Raw genomic sequence first — 25564 nt, forward strand, 5'->3', positions numbered from 1 at the left:
AATGGAAATCAAAATACCTTCCGTCAGATCCAATTTGCAATAATATTAATTTTATGAATTGATCGAAGAAATTCTGTATATTTTACAAATATAGCAACTCTTTTTATCCACCAGATTTGCAATAATATGAATTTTATGAATTGATCGAACAAATTCTGTGAATGATTTATTTATTATTTACCACCTTATTTGTTTCATTTTGTTGCTAAAAAAAGAACATATGTACTGCCATTGCTCTTTTTATACAACAAGTAAATGTTCAAATTTGATTATAATCAATTTGTTGCCTGCTATACAGATGATGATTCATATGTGTCGGACATTTAATAGACGTTCTTAAAAAGTAAATGCAGAATTTCATTTTTCTAAAATATAGTTGTGATTGTTAACTATTATGATTATCGAATTGCAATTGTCCATATAATTAGTTTGGTAGAATGAGTCCAATACTCCAATATGATTCAAAAGTGCAATTGTAGGATAGTTTATTTTATTTTAAAAACGAATCTCATAATTATAAGAAACATAAAAATTATTTTTAACTAATATCTGAAAAATTACAACTTACATAATTATAAGAAACATAAAAACTTTAAAAACATATTAATTTTTTAACAATTTTATAAAAAATTAATTTTTAATAATTTTATTAATAAAAATAATTGTATAATATTCCGTGACAAACAAATATGCCTTTATAAATATAATATGTGCCCGTTGCAACGCAGGGGCACGATACTAGTATATATATATATGAGGAGGGATCCAATTATACCCTTTTTTGGTGATACCAAATTATACTCTCTATTTTCAAAATTTTCAAATTCCAAACAGTCGATCCAAACCGTTCAACATAATGGATATGTTAAAATGTGCTTGTAGATCAAATTTTACATTTTTTTGAAATTTTTTTACTATTTATTAAGTATTTAATAAATTGCTATATTCAGACCATTGAATTTTTGTATCCATCTTAATAAATAGTAAAAAAATTCAGAAAAATGTGAAATTTGATTTGCAAGCACATTTTAGTATATCCATAATGTTGAACGGTTTGGATCGACTGTTTGGACTTTGAAAATATAGGGTGTAATCCGGTGTCACCAAAAAAGGGTGTAATAAAAAATACTAATATGCAAAGCGTAGCATAGAGGGCTTCGGTGCAACGGCTCATTCAGATCAAGTGATTTTCTACCTATCTAAGAAAATAGTAAATTTAAATAATGTAACAAAATTAACATATTATTGAATAAATTATTTTTTTCTTTAGAAAATAAAAATAACATAAGATACAAATAAAATTTGGATATTCGCTCATTATGGTTAACAAAATATTTGTTCCCATGTTAAACTTGCTATATCATTACAAATATATCTAACAAGAATTAACAAAATAATCATATTTTTAATCAATGATTTAAATATATAGCATTTATCGCGTCATAGCGGAATGGCTAGAAAAACGGCGCTATACCCATACTGCGCCACTATAGCACCGATAGCCCCATAGCTTTTATGGTCTGAAAACGCTATAGTGTGCTATTTAGGACCTTGTTTTGTTTATCAAACTATACCAACAAAAAGTATTCCTCTCTAAACATATATATTTCAAAAATAAATGAATAAAAAGATACGGATACAAATAGTTCCATATTCGTATCCGCACAAACGGATATCAAAAAAAATGAATAAATACAGATACAGATAATTAACTATATTCGTATTTGTATTTTCTGAAACAAAGATGCGAATAACTAAAAAAATATGATACAGATAATATCGAATTTGTATCCATATCTGCCTATTACTTGATATTTCTTGTGATTGGCGCAACACCACCACGTACTGCAATTTTTGCAACCGGGAGGTCCGCCATAATAGAAATTGCAATTGAAAACCATGATCTGTTGAGAAGCAATTAATCGTATCTGTCTGTAAGTCCTTGTACTTTGAAATCTGAAGGATATGAATTAAACAGGTTTTATAGGATAACCGGAATGATCGATCATAGACTTTAATTTAATGTGGCTGATATATATACGCCGCCTTGTTTCACTAGTGGAAAAACATGAATCAGGATCGGTTATATGAAACAACCGATACTAATACCTATCTGGATCGGTTTTCTGAACAAAACCGATCCTAAAAACTAGTTAGATCGGATTTTTTAGTCAACCGATCCTAATTTGTGAACTATCAGGATCAGTTGTTCTAAACAACCGATCCTAATAGTTATACTATTAGCATCGGTTTTTTATAACAACTGATCCTGATACTATCAGGATCGGTTTTATAAAAAAACCGATCCTGATACAATTTTTTTTTTCAAAATCGGTTCTGCAAAAAAAAAAAAAAAAAAAAAAAATCAGGGTCGGTTTTTTATAAAAAACCGATCCTGATACTATTAGGATCGGTTTTTTATAAAAAACCGACCCTGATTTTTTTTTTTTTTTTTTTTTTTTTTTTTTTTTTTTTTTTTGCAGAACCAATTTTGAAAAAAAAAATTGTATCAGGATCGGTTTGTAGCAAAAAACCGATCCAGATAGTTTTTTTTCTTTTATTTGGAAAATCTTTTCATATGGTTATGTTTAAATAAATATAAAAAATTACATATTAGAAATATAAGTTAATTATTTAATAGAAATTTTATTTAATTTTCAAATTCTACTTAAATAATATTAAGATCCAACGTAAACTATTTACGGCCGTGCGATGTTTCTATATTGTTTTGCTTTGATGAAGTAGTAAATGAATACCGAATTGTATCAAATTTTATAATGGTGAAATTAATATGACATTCTTTCATTTTAACGGTTCCGATCGACCAAATGCTAATGTTCGTATTCGTTCCTTCACAACCCCACACAACAAGGGTTCAAGTCCTATGTATATTATTATATGGCACAAGTCATTGATGCATCATGCATGATTGTATAAAAAAATTTAATAGTCAAAATGACTTCAAAATGAAATATCAATGTCAAATAATTAATTATATTATCACATAAATTTTAATAATATAAATTACATTAATTTTCATCAAAATTACATTAATGAAACATCAATGTCAAATAGTACCTATCTGCTGTTTAATATTATTTAAGTAGAATTTGAAAATTAAATAAAATTTCTATTAAATAATTAACTTATATTTCTAATATGTAATTTTTTATATTTATTTAAACATAACCATATGAAAAGATTTTCCAAATAAAAGAAAAAAAACTATCTGGATCGGTTTTATTGCTAAAAACCGATCCAGATACTATCAGGATCGGTTTCTAGCAATAAAACCGATCCTGATACAATTTTTTTTTTCAAAATTGGTTCTGCAAAAAAAAAAAAAAAAAAAAAAAAATCAGGGTCGGTTTTTTATAAAAAACCGATCCTGATACTATTAGGATCGGTTTTTTATAAAAAACCGACCCTGATTTTTTTTTTTTTTTTTTTTTTTTTTTTGCAGAACCAATTTTGAAAAAACAAATTGTATCAGGATCGGTTTTTAGCAATAAAACCGATCCTGATAGTATCTGGATCGGTTTGTAGCAATAAAACCGATCTATATAGTTTTTTTCTTTTATTTGGAAAATCTTTTCATATGGTTATGTTTAAATAAATATAAAAAATTACATATTAGAAATATAAGTTAATTATTTAATAGAAATTTTATTTAATTTTCAAATTCTACTTAAATAATATTAAGATCCAACGTAAACTATTTACGGCCGTGCGATATTTCTATATTGTTTTGCTTTGATGAAGTAGTAAATGAATATCGAATTGTATCAAATTTTATAATGGTGAAATTAATATGACATTCTTTCATTTTAACGGTTCCGATCGACCAAATGCTAATGTTCGTATTCGTTCCTTCACAACCCCACACAACAAGGGTTCAAGTCCTATGTATATTATTCAAGGTTCTAAATAGCGATTATAGCGACATAGCGGGGAGACCAAAAAAAAAGCTATTGCGAATAGCGTAGCTATAGCGGAAGCTATCACACATACCGATTTTCCCTTTTCAAACTTTATATTCTATATTTCTACTAATTATCAACATAATCAATATTAGAGAATTTATGTAACAACTAAATGACAACTAATCTAAGTTTATATTTTTTATCAATTACGCAAATAAGAATGAAAAAAATCTAAAAAGTAACATTATTTAATAGTTTATAATTCATGGTATTACATATTATAATAGACAAAGAGCAATTAATTTTATAAGGTAAATGAAGTCAATATACATATTTAAACATTTTATAATTATAATAATAATCAAAATCAGTTTTCAATTGAAACGAACGATAATAATTTTACAAACGAATACTATAAAAAGAGTAATCAAAATGAATAATTAGTATTTGAATATTTATCGATATAGAATGATAGAAATAAGAATAGAAGTACAGAAGTCCATATAAATTGCAAAAAAAAAAAACATGTAGCATAGCGGTAGCTATAGCGGGTCTCATATAGCGGTAATAGCGGTCAGCTATTATAGCTATAGCGGTCGTAGCTGAGTTAGCGCAATTTTATCTTATAGCTTAGCGTTTATGGTCCGGAAAAGCTATAGCGTAGCTATAGCTAGCTATTTAGAAGCCTGATATTATTATATGGCACAAGTCATTGATGCATCATGCATGATTGTATAAAAAAATTCAATAGTCAAAATGACTTCAAAATGAAATATCAATGTCAAATAATTAATTATATTATCACATAAATTTTAATAATATAAATTACATTAATTTTCATCAAAATTACATTAATGAAATATCAATGTCAAATAGTACCTATCTGCTGTTTAATATTATTTAAGTAGAATTTGAAAATTAAATAAAATTTCTATTAAATAATTAACTTATATTTCTAATATGTAATTTTTTATATTTATTTAAACATAACCATATGAAAAGATTTTCCAAATAAAAGAAAAAAACTATCTGGATCGGTTTTATTGCTAAAAACCGATCCAGATACTATCAGGATCGGTTTTTAGCAATAAAACCGATCCTAATACAATTTTATTTTTCAAAATTGGTTTTGCAAAAAAAAAAAAAAAAAAAAAAAATCAGGGTCGGTTTTTTATAAAAAACCGATCCTGATACTATGAGGATCGGTTTTTTATAAAAAACCGACCCTGATTTTTTTTTTTTTTTGCAGAACCAATTTTGAAAAAAAAATTGTATCAGGATCGGTTTTTTTATAAAAACCGATCCTGATACTATTAGGATCGGTTCTTTATAAACAACCGATCCTAATGATAACTTCCTATATAACCAGCTTAGCTAGGGTTCTTCTTATTTTCATTTCGCGCCTCTCATTTTCAATTTAGCGTCTCTGTCTCTGTCTCCGTATCTCCCTCTCAAATCCTCAGTACTCTGTCTCTCTCTCTCTGTCTCCGTCTCTCCCTCTCCTCTGTGTCTCTCTCTCTCTTTCTCTCCGTCTCTTCCTCTCAAATCCGAGCCTCTCGCACCTCCGGCTCAATTGTGCCAGTTTTTAATTTTTTTTATTGTTTCAAAAATTAATTAATGGTGTTTGTATATTATTTTACAGTTTTGAGGACATCTCTCTCAAGTTACTTAATCATCCGGCCGATCAACTATCATGGTATTAGCTTTATCTAATTTTCTCATTATTATACTTTTAAAACACATTTTTTTGTATTTTTTATTGGAAAATGTTTTTCCATCTAATTGTTACCTTTGTTTTTGTTTTTAGGGTCTTTTTTAATCTCAAGTGATGTGATTGCAAAAGAGGTAATTATTGATTTTTTTATTGTTGTGCTTTACATTAATTGCATAAATGTGTATATTGTATAAATGTGTGTTAATTGAAGAAATAGCCCAATTAGTCAATTGTATGTTTGTTAATTAATTTTTTTTTGGATTTAAATTTCTTGTTATAACATGTAATGCTTCACAAAACTTTTTATGAAGTACATGAATTTTTTGTAATAGTTTAAGATGTGTATGATAATTAATTTAGAATGTGTATATGATATTTAATTGATTATTGCTTCTTACTGTGCAACAAAAAAAAATTTAGGATGCTGGCCAGCAAAATATATATGGAAGCTGGTCAAATAAATAAAAATATTTTTTTTAGCTTCAATAAAACATCAGGATCGGTTATTTTAAACAACCGATCCAGATTACTACTATTAGGATCGGTTGTTTAAAATAACCGATCGTAATTCTAAAAAAAAAACAAAAAAACTTTTAGGATCGGTTTTTAAATAAAAACCGATCCTAAAAGTTTTTTTTTTTTTTTTGGAATTATGATCTGAAATACAATCAAGATCGGTTTTAATATAAAACCGATCTTGATAGTACGTATCAGGATCGGTTGTTATGTAATTTAAAAAAAAAATTCGAAAATACTATCAAGATCGGTTCTTATATAAAAACCGATCTTGATAGTACGTATCGGGATCGGTTCTTAGTCAAAAACCGATCTAGATAACAACTATTAAGATCGGTTTTATTAAAAAACCGATCCTAATAGTTTCTATTTGGATCGGTTCTTGAAAAATATAAAACCGATCCTGATAGTATCAGTATCGCCTTCATCAGGATCGGTTGGATTCCGATACTGATATGTGTATATAACCGATCCTGATTCCTGTTTTTCCACTAGTGTTTGCACCCTCATGATCTGTAGCAGCATGTCCACGTACTACCCATCGTAGGACTTGTTTCATTTTTTGGATAGATCGAGAACATGCACCAGCTGCCCGGCCACACAATCTAGCTTAATTAGTCGTTGTATAGTCGAATTAATTAATGTGTTGTATGTTGATCGATCGAATGCAAGAGAGCTTTTGGCCACCACCCAATTAATTGTTATCATCGTGGTACAGTGACCAGTCTTCATGAGTTTTTAAATTAATTAAAGATCATGGACTTGTTTAATAAAATTCATCTCGATCGATCTGCTATTGGACGAGGGTTGAATCGTACTATATATATATTTTCCACCTGCTCGATCGTGGCCGGCCCTTGAACGGATCGGACCTAGTCAAGATCTCCTCAATCAACCATATATGCACATAGACCTAGCTAATTAGTTTTAGGCTTTGGACTAAGCTTTATTTATTTTGAACCAAAATTTTAAGAAATATGTAAAACAATCTAAATTTTCAACTAAAACTAAATTAACCTTTAATCTTTAATTTTCCATCATAGCTAGGTTGAGATCTAGTGGCGCAACCTTCTGTCCTGGAACCGGTGCCCCAGAAACATTTGAAAGAACGAAGCCTTGGCTGGTGGTGCTATAGCACCCCGTGCCGTTATTTTTTGTCTGTATGAACAACAATTAGTATGCATACATAGTGTTATATATGTGATGTATATTAATTATATTAGTAAATAGAGGTATATATAGTTAATTTTGATGTGTATACGCACCGTCCACGCAGCAAAAAGTCGCAAATCAGTGCTGCCAGAATATAAACTTGGAAAAAACTGCAACATCGACACAGAGAGGCTCTCCGCTACTCCGTTAATACTGACCGCTGCAGTTGCTAAGACGCACTTTTGTGATGTACATAAAGAATTTGGATTGCTGTTGACCCTAGTACGATCTTATATAACTAGCTACAATCTAGATGATCGCAATTCAACAAATGAAGTATGATAAAGAAGAATTCTGAGACTTGTATCAACTTCAATTTGTAATTTAATATATTTAATTAAATGTGTCATGGTATATATGAATTCGACCTCTGCTTAATAAATCTGATATTAGAAATTAACTTCAAAATAGAAAATAAATTTGAATAATTACAGAATATAAATAATAATTAAACTTTGTTACCCAAGAAATTAAATAATTAAGTTGAAACAATAGTACCCAAATCGCGTACGAAACATTATTTTTAAACGAATTTCGTCTCTACCGTGCGCGCAAGACTTAAAATCGCAACCAAGATATTCCGAAGTTATCACTTTTTGGGTCACGACCTTAAAAACGACTAACGGTAACTCTGCAACCATCAATTTGTTGAATAGATCATTGTAATATAATTGAAGATGTTGTAAATATAAACTGATATATATATATATATAGAGTAAGGCTACGGTGAGTTGCGAAGTAAAACACGTTTTTACTTCACGCAACATCTTCATTTTCAAAGTTCAAATAGCCGATCCAAACCGTTAGATGTTTAATCTATATTAAAATATGCTTCAAAACTAAATTTTACATTTTTTAAATTTTTTTTACTATTTATTAAGCCACTTTGAAAATCTGGGTGAACAGTAAAAACAGTAAAAATTTCTGGACCGCTGGATCGGCGATTTTCAAAGTGGCTTAATAAATAGTACAAAAATTCCAAAAAATATAAAATTTGGTCTCCAAGCACATTTTAATATGGAGATCATGTTGAGCGGTTCGGATCGACATTTTGAACTTTAAAATCACAAAATATGAGCTTGAAGTAAAATAGTCGCTTTACTTCGCAACTCACCGTAACCCAACTCTATATATATATATGAGGAGGGTTCAAATGCCTCCATTTTTTGTGCCTCCATCATGCCTCCATTTTTTAAAACTTTAATAACTCAAAATTTAAAACTTAAAAATCAAAATAAAACCGTTGGATATGATCTACGTCATTTTATTTATGCACGTGTAAAAAATTATGACATTTCAATTTTATTTTGATTGTCATCAAGAGCTTGTAAAAAATGCATTAATGTGGATGATTTCTAGACGTTGATTTTTAAACTTATTGATTCACATTAAAACAAAATTGAAATGTGATAATTTTTTATGATCACATAGAGAAAATAACATAGATCACGTCTAACGGTTTTATTTTGATTTTTAAGTTTTAAATTTTGAGTTATTAAAGTTTTAAAAAATGAAGGCATGATGGAGGCACAAAAAATGGAGGCATTTGAACCCTCCTCTATATATATTTATGAATGTTGATGAGTAGTAAACTTTATGAATGGAAATTAGTAAGGTATAGTTTTACTTTCTTTTTGTATGTGTGGAAGTCTGGGATAGAAAAAAAAAATGATCTGAATCTGACTCATGAAGAGTACAAGTATATTTATTAGTAAATTTTAACGAGAGAGATGTAGAAATGCCAACTAATTTCTCAGTTGGGAATAACGAAAGAGTGCCACTGTTGAACTGTTTTTAGTTCATTAACAGATCACTACTCAATTGTCTCCAACGGTAAAAATTGATTTGAAAATATATTGAAGGGATCATTAGAACTTAGAAGATGGAGGAGATAAAGAGATGCCAAGTAATTCTCAATTTAAAAATAGCGAAAGAGTTCCATTATTGAATTGTTTAAAGTTCCCCTACATGTTATTAACAGATAATTACTCAATCGTCTCCAACGGTAAAAATTAATTTGAAAATATATTTAAGGGATCTATTAGAAGAAATTTTAAATAAATAATAAAATTAACGAATGAATTATATAAAAGAAAATTATAATCAAATTTTGAATTATACCTGTCGACAAGATCTACCAAGTAACAACAGCTCATTAATTGACAAGCTCGAGGTAAAATTACATTTCCGCATAAAACCAATTTTGTTTTTTTTTTTAAAGTGTTGGCAGTAGCTACCAAAAACATAAAACCAAATTTCTCTCGTCCCTTTTTTAATGTTTGTTCCCGCATTCCCGGCTTCCCGCTTATTTGGAAATTTCGAAGTACAACAACTTGCAGCAAAAAACTTTGTAACAGCAAACTCAATAAAACGATCACCTTTTTAAATAATTTAAGCATGGAGGCGGCTCCTATTCAAAGTTTCCTTCTTGAATAAATAAATTTAACAATTTGTTGTTGTTGGAAAGTGAATCGTAGGTACAGAGATCTATATATTTATTTCCACTTAGAACGTGGTTTTGTTCATGGATCAGCTTTAAGCAAATCGAAGGACCAATCACAATTCGCTGGCACGTGTTTTATCGGTTGTGACTTGTGAGAGGGCTGCAAACGAATCCAACCGAATCGAATTTACATCAATATCAATTTGAGGATGATTTGAATTAATTTCGATTTAAATTTAATTTGAATTAATTTCGAATTAAATTTTTTAAAAACTCAATTTCAAATTTTTTACGAACTTTTTTTATGACAAGAAAGAGTGATTGTAGTCGCCGAAAGCGAGAGGTGAAAGTCGCCTAGAGTTTTAAAAATGAGAGCAAGAGTTACGACTTATGGTTGAACGATCTTAGTTTTAACTTTTAAGTCATCCGCGAATATAAATTATCAGCGGAAATCAACGGTTCACGTTACTTTGAGATTCGAATCGAATTTTTTACCAGTTTGAATTTGATTTGAATTAATTTCGAACTATTTCGAATCGAATTTTTTACAAACTTTTTCGAATCAAACTCGAATCGAATCACAAACTACAAATTTTTTGTGTAGCCTAGTTGTGACTTGTGATGCAGTCATGCAAACTTATTTATTGAATCGAAGATCAACAAATAATAATTCAAGAGAACTCTTTATGACTTCATTGACTGACGTCCCTCGCTTAATTCAGATGGAGTCGTCTCAAATATCGTGCTAAGCGTTTTCAAAAGCAAAGAATATGTATATTATTTATACGGGGAGCTGGATCGGCCGTACGAATCTGAATTTCTCATTTCAACGGTCTATATGTTTCAATATATATTTTGAGATTTGTGCATAAAAAATTTCTGTTTTGAGATTCGTGTATACAAAATTTAGACGGCTGAATTTAGTATTGAAATCCCAAAAAGGAGTGAGTTTGAATTCGGACCATCCGATCAAAATTTCCATGAATATTAAAAGTCTATGTAAATTCTACCTCTAATAAGATTAACCCAAATTCTCCATTGTTCTTGGCATGTATATAAAATGATGCAGTTTTCAAGTCTTCAAGGAATTTCTCGGAAATAAAAGTTGATTAAAATTTTAATATAGTTTCTTTTGGTTAGTTTAATTTATAAACAAATATTAAGATACCTAATTCAGAGAGATAAATATATTTTGTAATCCGTGCATGGATTAATAACATGTCTGAAAGCCATTTTCTATGGACTCATTTTCTAAACATCCTTTATGAACTTCTCAGTTCTCACCCGTTTTAAAATGCATATTTATTGTGCTTACGCATACCGGTCTACTGTGTTAATTACACTTGTTTATAACATTATTGTGAACTTGTTTATTTTAATTAAGATATAACTGTTTATAATTGTCACGTACAAAGGCAGAACTAAAAAAAATGAAATATAAGGCTGAATAAATAAGTGTTATATAATTTTATTTTATAAAGCAGACTAATAGTATACTTTTCTTTTCTTTTTGTAAAAATTAAATTTTTTTAATGGAGAAAACTGAAAAATTCCTATAAACTTGTAGTCTTGTAGGAATTCGTATACTCTGCATTAACTAAAATGGAATTTTTTGAGTTAATGAATCATGATCATCCGATCTGTTTTAAGATTTGTACAGACTAGATCGACACTGATATAAAGAACCCCTAAAAATTGAGATATCTCAGAGGATACGCACTCTACCTAGCCCCCGTCCCCTCCAGCTAGTTCGGCCCCTAGTCACCCAGTTTTAAAAGCTACTTAAAAATTAACCTTAATGGATAAGAATATGATACACATAATAAAATATTTAGCTGATAAATATACTATACAAGTATACATATAGAATAATTTTAGACTGATACAAATATGAATATTTCTTCCACACGAACTGTATATTATTAGTTTTTTTAAAAGGCTAATGTCCGTTTCATTTCACTGAAACCAGATAATTATAAAAATCTGTTTACCAGAGCTATCACCTCTGGATCGGGCACTTACCAAATTACCAGTGCCATCATCATCAACAAAATATACAGTGTAAAGAGCAAAGCAAACGAACTGTATATTATCCATTGACATCCAACAGAGCCATTCGATTAATCAACAAATATCAACCTCTAGATTTTTGTAAAATAGCCGTTAAAGCTATATTAGAAGATCAATAACAAGTCTCTTTAATTAGCCGTTAGTCCTTTTATATTTAGCCTAAATTTATATTTTCGTAATTTAAACAACATAACAACGGTAATAAGTAGTATTTTGTCTGAAAAAGGAGAATTGTAACAAAAACGATAAAGCAATTATTCCTGATTTCTTTAAAACTCAACAAGGATTTCATATTTTGGCTTTCATATATTACATGTGATTTATTCCCTCCGCTGACAGATAAAGAGCCATTTATTCATCACAAGAATTTACATCTAACCCACAATTCATCAAAATATTGGAAATTTGAACTTATTACTGTAAACTACAACAACTTCTCACTAACCTTGCCTTCTTTCCCTGGACATTGAAGCAAGGCTCTCCCTAACCATCCTCTCCACACGCCTATTCAAAATCTCATCCTTCACACTTGCAAGCACGCTTTTATAGAACCCCTCCATACGTGCCAACTCATCGCTGTCTGCAGTTCCTAACATGTTGTCAAACTCCCGCTTTATGTCAAAAACCACGTTCCCTTGAAATGACTCTTTTAGCCTCCTCTCATCCAGCTGCTTCCTAAATACCGAAACATGCAAAATATTAGCGTATCTCTCCATTAGATTAAGCCTTTCCATTGCCTCTGACAACTTCAGCTCCATTTCCCGTTCCATCTCATTTGTCCCTGCACTGCTGGTACTAGCACCACCACCTCCTTGTAACTGTCTTATATCTGCTTCATTAAGTGGGGGCCAGGTAACGACAGCAGGATTATAACTGTCATCTGTCACACCCCGACCCAATACACCATTCCGACCACGTCCCCAGGCCCACATTCTATAACCATCACCCGCAACCAAAATTGTGTGGGCTGCACCACACGCAATCTGTACAGGGCCCAAGAACTGGAACCCATTAGTCTCAGGCGATCTGACACGTGAAGGATGCAATGCATCACCCGCATCTCCACCTGAATAACTTGCATCAGGACATAACCCTAAACCTCTCTCCATGCCCCAACACCACACTTCGCCATCGGCTGAGACAACTGCTGTGTGAAACAAGCCGCAATCAACAGAAATCAAGAAGGCTTCGGCCGGTAACCCAATAACAGGTATGGGCAGGTCCGAACTAATAGTGGAACCATTACCCAACTGCCCATTATCACCCAACCCGAAAGTCCAGCACCGACATTGAATATCCTCTTCATATGACTTTTTCTGTGCAAGTATAGCTGTATGGTAAGCCCCGCAAGCTATGTCATAGACCTCCCAGGAGGACTCTTCACTGAAGGTCGATATGACAACAGGTCGCGGTTGGGATTCTTTGTGGCCAAGGCCGAGCTGGCCATGTGTGTTGCTGCCCCAGGAGTAGCATATGAGGCCCCTGCCCATATATGATGCACCAGAACTTACAGCTGCTACTACATGTTCATTTCCACATGCAACTTTGACTACAGTGTGGCCATGGAAATCCCAGACTGGCAGGGGAGAGGAGCTGCTGACGAGGCATAATTCACCTGTGTCAGTTGACTGTGGGCACTGGCCCCACATCCAAAGAGACCCAAGGTTGTCTATTGCAAATGACATCATTCCACCGGCCCTCACTAAACATATCTGCCATATCACATATTAAAGTCAAAGAGTTGATATGCATCTCAGTAAGTGCATACAGGGGTGTGCACGACCAGTAAGTTATTTTTAACCAAAGTTGTACTTTAATTTTAATATTTATCTTATTTAGTTTACTGTCCTTTTGGTGCTTCATTTGAGACCCAAGGGTTTTCAAAGTGGATTTTTTTCCCCGTATATCATTGCTAATGGTACAGTAGAATGCTGTTACTGTTACTTACAGATACTAACCTTTAAAGGAGTAGTTGCACTGGTATTGGCTGGTACATCAGCTGAAGAATCTGATACCAACTCCTGTAACTGTTCCACCAAACAAGGTACATGAGAATTTTCTTGGCCATAGCCAAGTTGACCATCTGTAATTTTGTGACATAAGAGGGGTTACGATGCAGATATATAAGACATAATTTTATGATTCCAAATTTAAGTAGATATAAGATCTGTAGTAGAGAAAGTATACAGGAATTGTAGCCCCATGACCAAACTGATCCATCATCTGCAGTTTTAAAAACATGAAATCAAAATTACATATTAATCTTGTGAACAGTTATCTAAGAGAGGAAATATTTAAACAAGAACCATTCTACAGTTGTTAAGATAATAAATAGGGCTGCTAATGAGTCGAGCCGGCTCGCGAATCAATGAGTTGAGCGGCTCAATATTTCATAATGAATTGGACTCGAAACTGAAAAAAGCCCAAACTCGACTCGGCTCGATTTTAAAAGAAAAAGCTCAGCTCGACTCATGTAAATACTTGGCTCAACTCGATTCGGCTCATGAGCTTGCGAGCCGGCTCGCAAGTCGACTCATATTTTTAAACTATTAACTAAATTTTGTCAAATCGGCTCATATTTACAAGTTCCCTGTCGTCCAAATTGGTTTTCCTGATGCTTCTACTTTGCATTATTCGTGTATTGCAAGTCCTTTTGCCTGCTCCGATGGAACCCTACATAGATGGCTCTACAGAAATAGCACAGAGAACTATTGGTCCAAGCTGTTACAACCGTAAACCAACTTTCATTTCGAATTCATTCATACTCAATGACTCATTGCAAACTGCAGGAGATTGAGACAACTACAGTACTACGCATCGTCTAGTGTTTCGCCAGATTAAATAATCGGACTGACGATCTGGTTTGTTTGAGTATTTTTTTTTTTGTTCCTTTTTCTACTGAATTATTTTCGAATTATACTCAAATTAATTACAAAATTTTTATCCCACTAAACTGAATCCGAACTATACGTATGTTATTGTACTTATCATTCGTTTGTTACAAATTTTTTTTCTTCGTCCGCCTTTTAAATAAATAATTCTTACAAGACTTAATTGGAAAGGAGCAAAATTCACAAAATTCACAAAAAATATGATGTGCCAGTAGATAAAAAAATAACTAAAGAAAATATGTTTATATTCTATTTGATGTTTTGTATATGTAAAGATGCTAAAAATATAAGATATAGTCGTATAAAAATATGCCTTGCTACTTGGTTTAAAGTAAATATGAAGTACACTATTTAAATAGGTGAACGGCTCGTGAGCTGAGCCGAGCTTTTTCTTTTAAAATCGAGCTGAGTTAAGAGCCGAATCATTTTGTTTCTCTCATTGAGCCGAGCCGAGTTTGAGCCAAACCTTAATCATTAGCAGCCCTAATAATAAATGAAACATTTTTTTGTTGGTAGAATACAACTACTTGTTAGTACTAGTCAAAAATTGCAATTTTGGGCAGATAGAAAAATTTTGGGTAGAGAAGAACAGTCACAACTCACAACTGATAAAAGTAACATGTGTATGATAGAGTAATTACACTACCAGATTCCTTAACTATAGTTTTCTAAGTGTCAAATTAGCCATGAATCATACAAATATAACCTCAATTTACTCACAAGGTTCTTCAAAATTAAGGTCCTATAGTTCCACAAATTTGCAGTCATTTATCTTAAATTTTCAAACGAGATGCTGACCTGCCAATGCAAGGCTGTGGTATGCACCGGCCGCAATTCCAACAAATCTGGGCTGATCTCTGTCTCCAATTTGTGGATATAAGTTTCCACTTCTATGAGACGAATTATTAAACGACACTTTTACCGGGATTAGCTCATCAGCTTCTTTTCCTGTACCAAGCCGGCCAAACATGCCCCTTCCCCATGAGTAGATGTTCCCATCACCTACTCAATTTTGCCAGAAAACAAAAACAAAAAAAAAATGAAACATTTCGTATCCCTGAAAATAGTTCTTTCTGGTGCAGACTAAACTGAAAAGGCACATTGTGAAAATAACCAATCACCAAAGGGTGTAATTTTTAAAATTGAGAAAGAATTATGCAGGAGGCGCGTGGTGGAGGTTCAAGAAAGCATTAAAGGGATAAAACTGAGCAACAATTATTGAAGAAGGGATACAATTTAGCGAGAAACGAAGGCTTTCTTCTTCTTTCCTTCTTCAAAGTAAGAGGAATGCGAGAGTTAACAAGCTAAGAATTACCAGTGAGAACGAGTGTATGAGCTTCTCCGGCGGCGATTGCAATCACCTTTTGCGCCATTTGGGGGCTGATCGAGATCAGGGAGAGAGGATAAAGCGGAGAAGAAAGAGTGCACGGAAGGTATTCGACGACAGTCCCAATTCGAGAGATAAGATCAAGCTACCTACACTCTGCTTAATTTAATCAACCATGGGATCTCATCTGGGTTCGGCACTTGGCACGGTTACTTTCAGCCTTTTGTAGTGTAAATTCATATCACCTAAAGTAACTCAAATTTTGAGATTATATGTGGACCGTCAGATTTTTGCACGAATATTAAAAGACTGTGCATTTCACCTCGGATCGGGTTGGCCGTGATTATGACCGGACTGTGAAAATCTAAAATCAAAATCTGAGTTACTTGAGAGGATCCAGACTGTTGTAGTGTCCAGATTCGAAGCAATTACGTAACAGTAATGACTTACGATCATCCTGTTATGCATGTATTGGATTTCTCCATTGATCTTCTAGATAGCTAAAAAAAATAAGAGGCTGAATAAACATAGCTTATCATACAAAAAATAAGAACTTTTAAATTAATTTGTATGATTTACAGAAGTTCATATTCAAAATTTAATGGAAATTGATAATAGTTTGTTTAGCTAAATTAATAACTTTTAAAAATTAGTATTTGATCTAGTGGCAAATGCACATAATCTTTATATGGGAGGTCATGAGTTCGAAACCTAGATAGAGGAAATCATTTGTTGTATTACAAAGATATTAAACAGTTGAGTACGGCTAACGCGCTTCATCTAGCATATGGGCCGAAATGCTTCCGGTAGAAATTTGAAATTTCAAAATTCAAAAAGTCGATCTGAACCGTTCATCTCCTTCTCCATATTAATATCTGCTTGGAGACCAAATTTTACATTTTTCTGAATTTTTTTACTATTTATTAAGCCACTTTGAAAATCACTGATCCAATGGTTTTACTGTTTTGTTAAGCCACCGTTGGATCAGCGATTTTTAAAGTGGCTTAATAAATAGTAAAAATTTCAGAAAAATGTAAAATTTGGTCTCCAAGTAGATATTAATATGGAGAAGGAGATGAACGGTTCAGATCGACTTTTTGGATTTTGAAATTTCAAATTTCCACCGGAAGCATTTCGGCCCATATGCTAGAGGAAGCGCGTTAGCCATACTCTAAATAGTTTGATGAGTTGACTTCCAACCTTTACTAAAAAATTTTTTTTTACTTCGCCAACATTGGACCGGAGACAAAAGAATTTAAAAAATCACATCAATTTTGATATCCTTATGTAAATAATAATAAGTATATTATTTTCTATTTTTGTAAGCTTTAAGCGTCTATTGTCACAACTGTGCTATGTTACCCTGACACTCCTAGAAACTCATTGTATCCGTGTCCGATACGTATCCGACACCGACACGCCTCTGACACGATCACGGTACGTGTCAGACACGCCAGCTAGCGCGTTGCCTTACGTGGCGTATCCTTAATCCTTTGATACGGTCTCCAACACGCTTTGACTCGTCTGGATACGGCCTGGACACCGATCTGACACAGCCTGGTCCATAGCTGCTCCCTGTGCACCGCGCCTGCTTGTGGTCCACCCAGCTAGGTTGCTGCTCCTGGTGCACCCAGCCTGCTATGAACCGCGTCAAAAATGATTTTTTCTTGCGAAGAGGAGGATTCGAACTCGGGTTGGTGCTGAAACTGCCAAAGTCACTAACCACTGGAATACTTTACCTTTGATGTTATAATTTACTAGTGTTTATATTTAATATATATTTAGAACTTTTGATATTTAATTATATAATACAAGTATTATTAAATTAATTATATAATATAATAGGCGTGTCGTGTCCTTGATTTTTGAGAATTACCGTATCGCCGTACCCGTGTCGTATCCGACACGATACCCATACCCGTATTCATGCAACATAGCAACTGTGTGAATTTTTCCGTTGTATCATTAGTCACTATTTGCATAGGCTTCATAGATACTATAGAGAGTTCTAGTATTGAAGAACTCGTTTTAAATTTTGAGATCAAAATATATGGCGTTAATTTGATGTACATTCTTCCTAAATATTATAGAATTTTATTTTCTAAGTTTGAAATTGTATTGCACAACCGATTTTTCGAGAGATTGTATTGATTAGTTAATTTTACAACCTTAAGATCAAGCCATTAAGGAATCACTTACAACATTTAAAAGTTACAATATCTTACCAAACAGTCGATCCAAACCTCTTAACATGTAATCTATACTAAACATATAATCTATACTAACATGTGTTTGAATATCAAATTTTACATTTTTTTTTTGAATTTTTTTACTATTTATTGAGTATTTTATAAAACTATTGTTTTTTAGTGGTCCAGAATTATCTTAAAGTAGCAGTTTTGTAAAATACTTTCATAAAAATATAAAATTTGATCTTCAAGCACATTTTAATAAAGATTCCATGTTGAATAGTTCGGATTGACTATTTGGATTTTAAATATCGCAAAACTAAGTTGTGGTAAGATGTTATAACTTTATATTTTAATAAAGATTACATGTTGAATAGTTCGGATTGACTATTTGGATTTTAAACATCGCAAAACTAAGTTGTGGTAAGATGTTATAACTTTATATTTTAATAAAGATTACATGTTGAATAGTTCGGATTGACTATTTGGATTTTAAACATCACAAAACTAAGTTGTAGTAAGATGTTATAACTTTTCAATGTTGTAAGTGGATCCCTCCTCTTTTAACTATATGAAAGCAACTATTTTGTAACCTACTTCTAAGAAGAACAAAATTTGTTGTAGCTAGCTAGGATTAGAATAGCATGACATACAATATTACATTAATATTTTTTTTTCAGAGGAAAACAGAAAGAAACAACATTGCAAGACACATAAATGCTTAGTTATTTCATCCTTAGTAGACACCCTAATTAACCAGTAATTTATAAAATTTGTACATAATGGCATAACTAAACATAACCTCCTCCAATCCAGTCCATGTAACTAAATTTCTATTAGAACAACTAAAAGGTAACTCAGAGTTTAGACAACCAAATGACATCTAGTACAGCTGACATGGCGAGGCAGATCCAGCTGAAGAAAGCAAAGGTGATGGAGATGGCCATGCGGTTGCAAAATCGGTGCAACGGTTTACAGAAGTCTGGCAAGGCCGTGTGTTGGATCCCAGTTCTGTTCAGATTTGTGACTCCAGCTGCAGCTGCACCAGCACTCATCATTGCATATGCAAAGGCCTGTTGATTTTATTTATTTATTTTCAATCAATGCAGCACCAGAATAGGAAAATGTAAATTGAGAGTGGGTTTATGTGCATAAATTAGGGACTTCGAAGAAAAAAAAAGATTGTATATGGGGGTGGAGCAGGAAATGTCATACAGTGGGCAAAATTTTACAAATAATTTTGACTACAAGCATTATTTTGCAATTTTTCTTCAAAAAATCATAGTACAAGAAACACATGATTGCGTACAAGAGATCCAAGTTGGATTTACCAATTACCATTCAGATTACATGGCAACTAATATGTATTTATTCCCGAGTTAAAAAGATAGTTTGTAGTCAGCTAGTTAAGTGTCTTAAAAAAATACTGGTGTTAAAATTGAAATAAAACCCTATAAGTCTATAATATGAAAGATATAACATCTTAATAAAAGTACAGTAGATTACAGAGAACCGCTTTTATTATAGACTCGCATATTGAATTTAAATGCAAGAGATTGCTAAGCTATCGAAATCATAAACAAGCTAACATCAAAGCCACTCCATCACGGTTTCATCTTTTTTAATGACATATCTCTATTGTCCCATGCAAGCCAATATGATAAAAAAAACCCTCTAAAACCAAACAAATGCATGACAAAAACCAACCCTTACATTCTAAGCTAATTAAATAGGCAATAATCCCGAACCAGCTTTCTCACCTTTCTTTACTTTATAAACCATATATATATCTATATATATATTTTTTGCAAACAACATTGCGAACCACATTTATTGAAATCAGATAGCAGAAACTACACCATGCTAAATTAATCCAAAATTTATTATTCTTTGTGTTAAGTACTAGAATGAAATAAAGGACTAAAGTAATTTTCTTCAGATAGCAGAAACTACACATTGAGAACCACATTTATTGAAATCAGATAGCAGAAACTACACCATGCTAAATTAATCCAAAATTTATTTTTCTTCGTGTTAAGTACTAGAATGAAATAAAGGACTAAAGTATAAATTACCAATAAGAGTTGCCTAAAATAAATTGTCTAATCACATAAACTTTTATGCTAAATTAATCCAAAATTTATTTTTCTTCGTGTTAAGTACCAGAATGAAATAAAGGACTAAAGTATAAATTACCAATAAGAGTTGCATAAAATAAATTGTCTAATCACATAAACTTTTATGCTAAATTAATCCAAAATTTATTTTTCTTCGTGTTAAGTACTAGAATGAAATGAAGGACTAAAGTATAAATTACCAACAAGAGTTGCATAAAATAAATTGTCCAATCACATAAAATTTTATGCTAAATTAATCCAAAATTTCTTTTTCTTCGTGTTAAGTACTAGAATGAAAGGAAGGACTAAAGTATAAATTACCAATAAGAGTTGCATACAATAAATTGTCCAATCACATAAACTTTTATGATAAATAAGAAATTGGCAATAAGTACAGAGATAATTGAACATGAGCTATTACCTGATCAGCAGCAAATAAAATCCAAGCATGGGTTTGAGATGGCACTGCCGGCACCCTCTTCAGTAGTTTTCTCACAACCAACACTAATTGCAACAGAGAATGTGCTACTACAGCAGCTGAAATTCCAACCAGGTACCTAAAACATGCTGTTCAAATTAATAATAAACAACAATCTTGGAATTTAAACCTTGACAAGTGACAATTAGTCTATAGCTCCGCCAAACGAGGCGGGGATCTAAGTCGGACAAAGAATGGCACCGCGAGCTCCTCCTCCCGGCCGAGTTCGGATCTCTAACCCAATTTTTGAGTTTAGATATGGACCATCCGATTCGAATCGGACAGTACAGATCTAAACTCAAAAATTGGGCCTTCCCTCTACGGCTCTGTCTAAACTATTCTCGCTCAACTCTCCCAATTCTCTCAAACATCTTTACTCGAGTTCCGACGGGACAAGTCCAGATGCTAAGATTCCTATTCTGGGCCGAGAGACTGGGCCTTCTATTCAGAGATACTAACCAGTCAAAATTTGCCAAAATTATAAACAATTTTTAAACGAATCAGATTAATTATTTGTTATAATTAAATATAAAGAATTAAAACACAAATGCGGGGATAGCTCAGTTGGGAGAGCGTCAGACTGAAGATCTGAAGGTCGCGTGTTCGATCCACGCTCACCGCAATTTTTTGTGTTAAATAGTATGGATTTAAAAAAGTAAAAACTAATTAAACAGCTCGAACAGCACATTCACCTTCTTTTTCGAAAATATGACCTAAACAGACCCCAAAACACTAATTGAAGTTTATTATGAAACAAGAATCAGCTTATAATTCAACCCTAAAAAAAAAGAATCAGCTTATAATAGGTGAGGGGATCAAGAACAATTACTCGAGTGATTCCGAAAAGCTCCACTTGGAGTATAGAGGTAAACTGAGGCCGAAAATAGTCAGGTTCCCGTGCTGCTCCGACGACACAATCACTGCCAGTGCCACCAGCGCCATCGCTGCCGCGGCCCCTCTTACCACAGCCGCCGTCGCATCCCACCGCCTGCACTCCTTGAAAACGTCCGACGAGCAATCATGGCGTTGCATTGGTGGCATTGCGAGGGATTCCCTTAATGTAATCGGCTCAGCTGCCACCGAGGCCTTGCCAGGTGCCGCAACATCGGGCATTTGGATGGCCATTTCAGGTGCGGGGTGGTTTTGTGATTTCTTTTCATTTATTGCAGCTAATTCCATGTTCGATCTCTTCTATTCTCTGTAAAATGTGGGTTTTTAGAGATTTTGGGAAGAGAAATGAAGACAGTGAAGAGTGAAGTGAAGCTCGTTTTGTTGAGCAGCTTTTTAAAAAGTTCTTTTTCGGATAGAGTTTTTGTCCAAGGGGCCTTTTACAAAATTTGATTCAAAGGCTAACCTAAACCGTTTGATCCGAGTCGCACTAACGCTTTAGATTCACGAGGTCATTTAGACTTTGTTTAGTTTCCAAGTTTCTTTTTACGAATCTTGACACAGATCTAACGTTTAGTATCGGATATTTTAAAATTTGTGCCAAGCTCTCTGAAAGAAATCATAGCCTCTTTTTGAAATGAGTTTTCGAAGGAGAGGAGTACGGGGGACACGCGTCGAAATATTGTAACGACCCGTGAAATGTTCTGTTCAGAGAAAGACAATGCTCCGAAAACTGTGTTCGTCTGGTTTGCCCTTGTTTTCTGGGAATTCTGACTCTGATATTTAGTTTGGGGTATGGCTAACATGTTATGGATTGCATTGAGAGTTACGATGCTACGGTTTAATATTTAAATTTTAAAAATTTAAATGATCGATCCAAATTATTTATCTTGTTCTTCATATTAATGTGTTTAGAGACTAAATTTTACATTGTTTGAAATTTTTTTAAATAGGTAGAAAATCAGTTGATCTAAAAAATTCCGCACCATTCAAATATTTGATTTTTTATCTATCTAAAAAAATAGTAAAAAAAATTTTCAAAATATGTAAAATATAGTCTTCAAACACATATTAATATGGAGAACAAGATGAACGATTCAGATCGACCGTTTGAATTTTTAAAACTCAAATATTAAGCCGTAGCACCGTAGCCCACTATGCAACCCATAGCACCTTAGCCTTGCCCTTTAGTTTGCTCATTTTTAATAAGGAAGATTCACAGGTTTTTGGTTCGTAACATAATTATTGTCTACACGGAGACGGAGTGGACAACATCTTGAAAATAGTAGAAGGAAGTCGTCTGATTCGGCTCTCAATTTGTATATATTTGTTTTAAGATCAGATTAAGTTTGCGTTAATTTTAACGTAAATTGGATGGTTCCGACCGGCCATAGGATTGATATTAGTACAATACACACCCGACGCCTTTCGGTTCCCTTGAAAATTACTTGAGAATATATTGGTCATTAAAAAAAATTTATATATTTTTATTTAAATACGAAGTGAAGTAGTTGATAACATAATTAATTGACAATCCTAACATTCTTTTATCACAAGTCCCAAAATGAAAAAAAAAAAATGGTTGCATTTTGATGTTTTTAAAAAGTATAAATCTCTTGGCATTTTTTTTTGACAATTAATATTCAAAAATATGTTTATTTTAAAACAAAGGGGAAATTGTGCCAATGCCATTGCAAAATCCCCTATTTTGAAAAATGTCACTGCAAAGTTTAAATTTCTGCCATTGCCACTGCAAACTGATTTTATTTCTAATTTTGCCCCAAATACTGTATTCTTATAAATTTTTATTGAAAATTAAATGAAAAATTCTGTTTTAATGTAAGTATTTATGTATTTTCAAAAATATCCTTATACAAATATTTTGCCCCTTTCCTGCATCTATCGCCTCCTTCCTCATTAGCGTCCTGCCTCTGTAGCCCCGTTCTCCATTAGCGACTCCTCCATGATTCGCACCTCCTCCTCAGAGCATTGGATCCGCAGCGAACTGTAGCCCCATTCTCCATTAGCGACTCCTCCTCATCCTTGTAATCGCCTCGTCGGCCTCCTCCTCCTCCTCCTACCCAGCACCCAATTATACCCACATCGAACCCATGGTGTCCCGAATTTTAATGCAAGCACTGCCTTAATTCAGAGAGTTGAGGTGCACTACCACCAATATTCGTTCACACTACAAATGAGAGTATAAGAGAATTGAAAATTAATGTCATTTCAAAGGATAACTGCCTAACTGACATCTTGTTTTCCTTTCCAGGGACATTTTACAGGACATGGGCAGAAAGTATACCATGACAGAAACTAAATTTACTTGTACCTAAATTTAACATTAAATTCAAACTAAGTACAAGAAAAGTAGAGATAAATCAGTAAAATGATAAAAAAAATAAGAGATAAAAAGAGGATAAAATGATAAATCACCAAATTAACCAGTACGAACATTTACCAGTACGCTAAAACCAGTGACACCATCAAATTTACAGTACGCTATAAACGGTACGCAAATTTACCAGTAAGCTATAACCGGTGACACCACCAAAGGAATAATTGACGAATTGGAGGATTGCTGAGGCGAATTGGCGGATTGCAGTCTTGATGAGGCTGCGATTTTGAATTGACTGATTCTTGCTGAGGTGAATCAGGTTAGACCAAAATTAGAGAGGGAGGCATGAGATTAGTAGTTGGAATCCACCGATTTTTGGAATCCAACTTACATATTCATCCTTCGTGATTTTGGAGAAAGAGAAGCACCGGTGTAATTTTGAGTTGGAATCCGCCAATTTTTGAGAGAAATAAAGGTTCATGAGTTGGAAGCGCTAGTAGGAGAGGAAGTTTTCACTACTAGGAGAGGAATCCGCCAGTTTTCGCTAGTAGGAGATGAAGTTTTCGCAATTAGGGAAAGGAAGCGGTAGGAGGAGAAAGCACGGGAGAGGAATAGGGGGAGGCTAGGATTCGTGATTATGAGATGGGTAGTTCTGTCATTATTATTATTATTATTTTTTAAAAGATTAATAATGTATTTGGGGCAAAATTAGGAATAAAATCAGTTTGCAGTGGCATTGGCAGAAATTTAAACTTTGCAGTGGCATTTTTCAAAATAGAGAGTTTTGCAATGACATTGGCACAATTTTCCCTAAAACAAACTATTTTGACATGATTTATATAATTTACATATAGTGACTGGAAAATTAAGCTGCAATAAATTTAATGCCCGAAAAACTCTACAAAATATTAAATGCCGTACGCGCAACTCAATGCACGACTTCTATTGAAGGAAATTTGAAAATGATAAAGGAGCTGGTGAAAATCAGCGTGTGCTTAATACGGTGAGATGTGTCTGGCGCTGAGAAAATCACTCAAATTTCATGATTCACTAGTTAACTTAATAAATTGAGTACGAGCATACTTCAATTCACTCCTAACTCGTTTATTATCAATTTATTAAATTCACTCATAACTCGTTTATTATCAATCCTAATGGGGGTCGCGTAGCACAACAGTTTAGCATTTTTTGAAGCAGTGCATATTTAGTTTGTCAAAGTAGATCATGATAAAAGAAAAGAATATAATAGAAAAACAAAAATTCTGACAATACTTAATTATAAATATTTTATTATATGGGTAAATAAAAAAAAGAGGTAAAGAACATATTGAAATGGGTTCGCGAACTTTTATGGTTCGAATCTCATAATAACATCGGCCATTTATTTACCTGATTAATTTAAAACCCAAGATAAAAAGTCATAATTTAACTTAGCCGACGCTCTCTTGCTCTCAAATC

General features: G+C 32.8%; 2 protein-coding genes and 1 non-coding gene across 3 annotated transcripts; 1 reads left to right on the forward strand and 2 right to left on the reverse strand.

Moving 5' to 3' along the window:
* Positions 1-12124: 12124 nt before the first annotated feature.
* Positions 12125-16282, reverse strand: LOC144546831 (Regulator of chromosome condensation (RCC1) family protein). Its single transcript, XM_078295396.1, has 5 exons — positions 16085-16282; positions 15568-15771; positions 14066-14101; positions 13837-13961; positions 12125-13590 (listed from the first exon to the last, which is right to left on the reverse strand). Exons 1-5 carry the CDS (start codon positions 16140-16142, stop codon positions 12319-12321), a joined length of 1695 nt encoding a protein of 564 aa, XP_078151522.1. The 5' UTR covers positions 16143-16282; the 3' UTR covers positions 12125-12318.
* A 2646-nt stretch (positions 16283-18928) lies between these two features.
* Positions 18929-22128, reverse strand: LOC144546839 (CASP-like protein 3A1). The gene is made up of 3 exons (XM_078295409.1): positions 21710-22128; positions 20824-20959; positions 18929-19358 (listed from the first exon to the last, which is right to left on the reverse strand). The coding sequence occupies exons 1-3, from the start codon at positions 22057-22059 to the stop codon at positions 19143-19145; spliced, it is 702 nt and encodes a 233-aa protein (XP_078151535.1). The 5' UTR covers positions 22060-22128; the 3' UTR covers positions 18929-19142.
* TRNAF-GAA (transfer RNA phenylalanine (anticodon GAA)) lies at positions 21430-21502 on the forward strand. The gene has a single exon. It is a non-coding gene; the product is annotated as a tRNA-Phe (tRNA).
* Positions 22129-25564: the final 3436 nt, after the last annotated feature.

Source organism: Carex rostrata, chromosome 30 (assembly GCF_964058835.1).
Source record: "Carex rostrata chromosome 30, lpCarRost1.2, whole genome shotgun sequence".
NCBI classification, from domain to species: domain Eukaryota; kingdom Viridiplantae; phylum Streptophyta; class Magnoliopsida; order Poales; family Cyperaceae; genus Carex; species Carex rostrata.

What these genes read in the sequence shown, in the direction of transcription:
- LOC144546831 (XM_078295396.1), bottom strand. Translation starts at nt 16,142, where the DNA reads ATGGCGCAAAAGGTGATTGCAATCGCCGCCGGAGAAGCTCATACACTC. An exon ending in CCACAGCCTTGCATTGGCAG is followed by an intron (nt 14,102 to 15,567) that starts GTCAGCATCTCG and finishes TTAAAACTGCAG; the next exon opens with ATGATGGATCAGTTTGGTCA. An exon ending in GTGCAACTACTCCTTTAAAG is followed by an intron (nt 13,591 to 13,836) that starts GTTAGTATCTGT and finishes GTGATATGGCAG; the next exon opens with ATATGTTTAGTGAGGGCCGG.
- LOC144546839 (XM_078295409.1), bottom strand. Translation starts at nt 22,059, where the DNA reads ATGGAATTAGCTGCAATAAATGAAAAGAAATCACAAAACCACCCCGCA. An exon ending in AGCTTTTCGGAATCACTCGA is followed by an intron (nt 20,960 to 21,709) that starts GTAATTGTTCTT and finishes AGCATGTTTTAG; the next exon opens with GTACCTGGTTGGAATTTCAG. An exon ending in TTTTATTTGCTGCTGATCAG is followed by an intron (nt 19,359 to 20,823) that starts GTAATAGCTCAT and finishes TAAAATCAACAG; the next exon opens with GCCTTTGCATATGCAATGAT.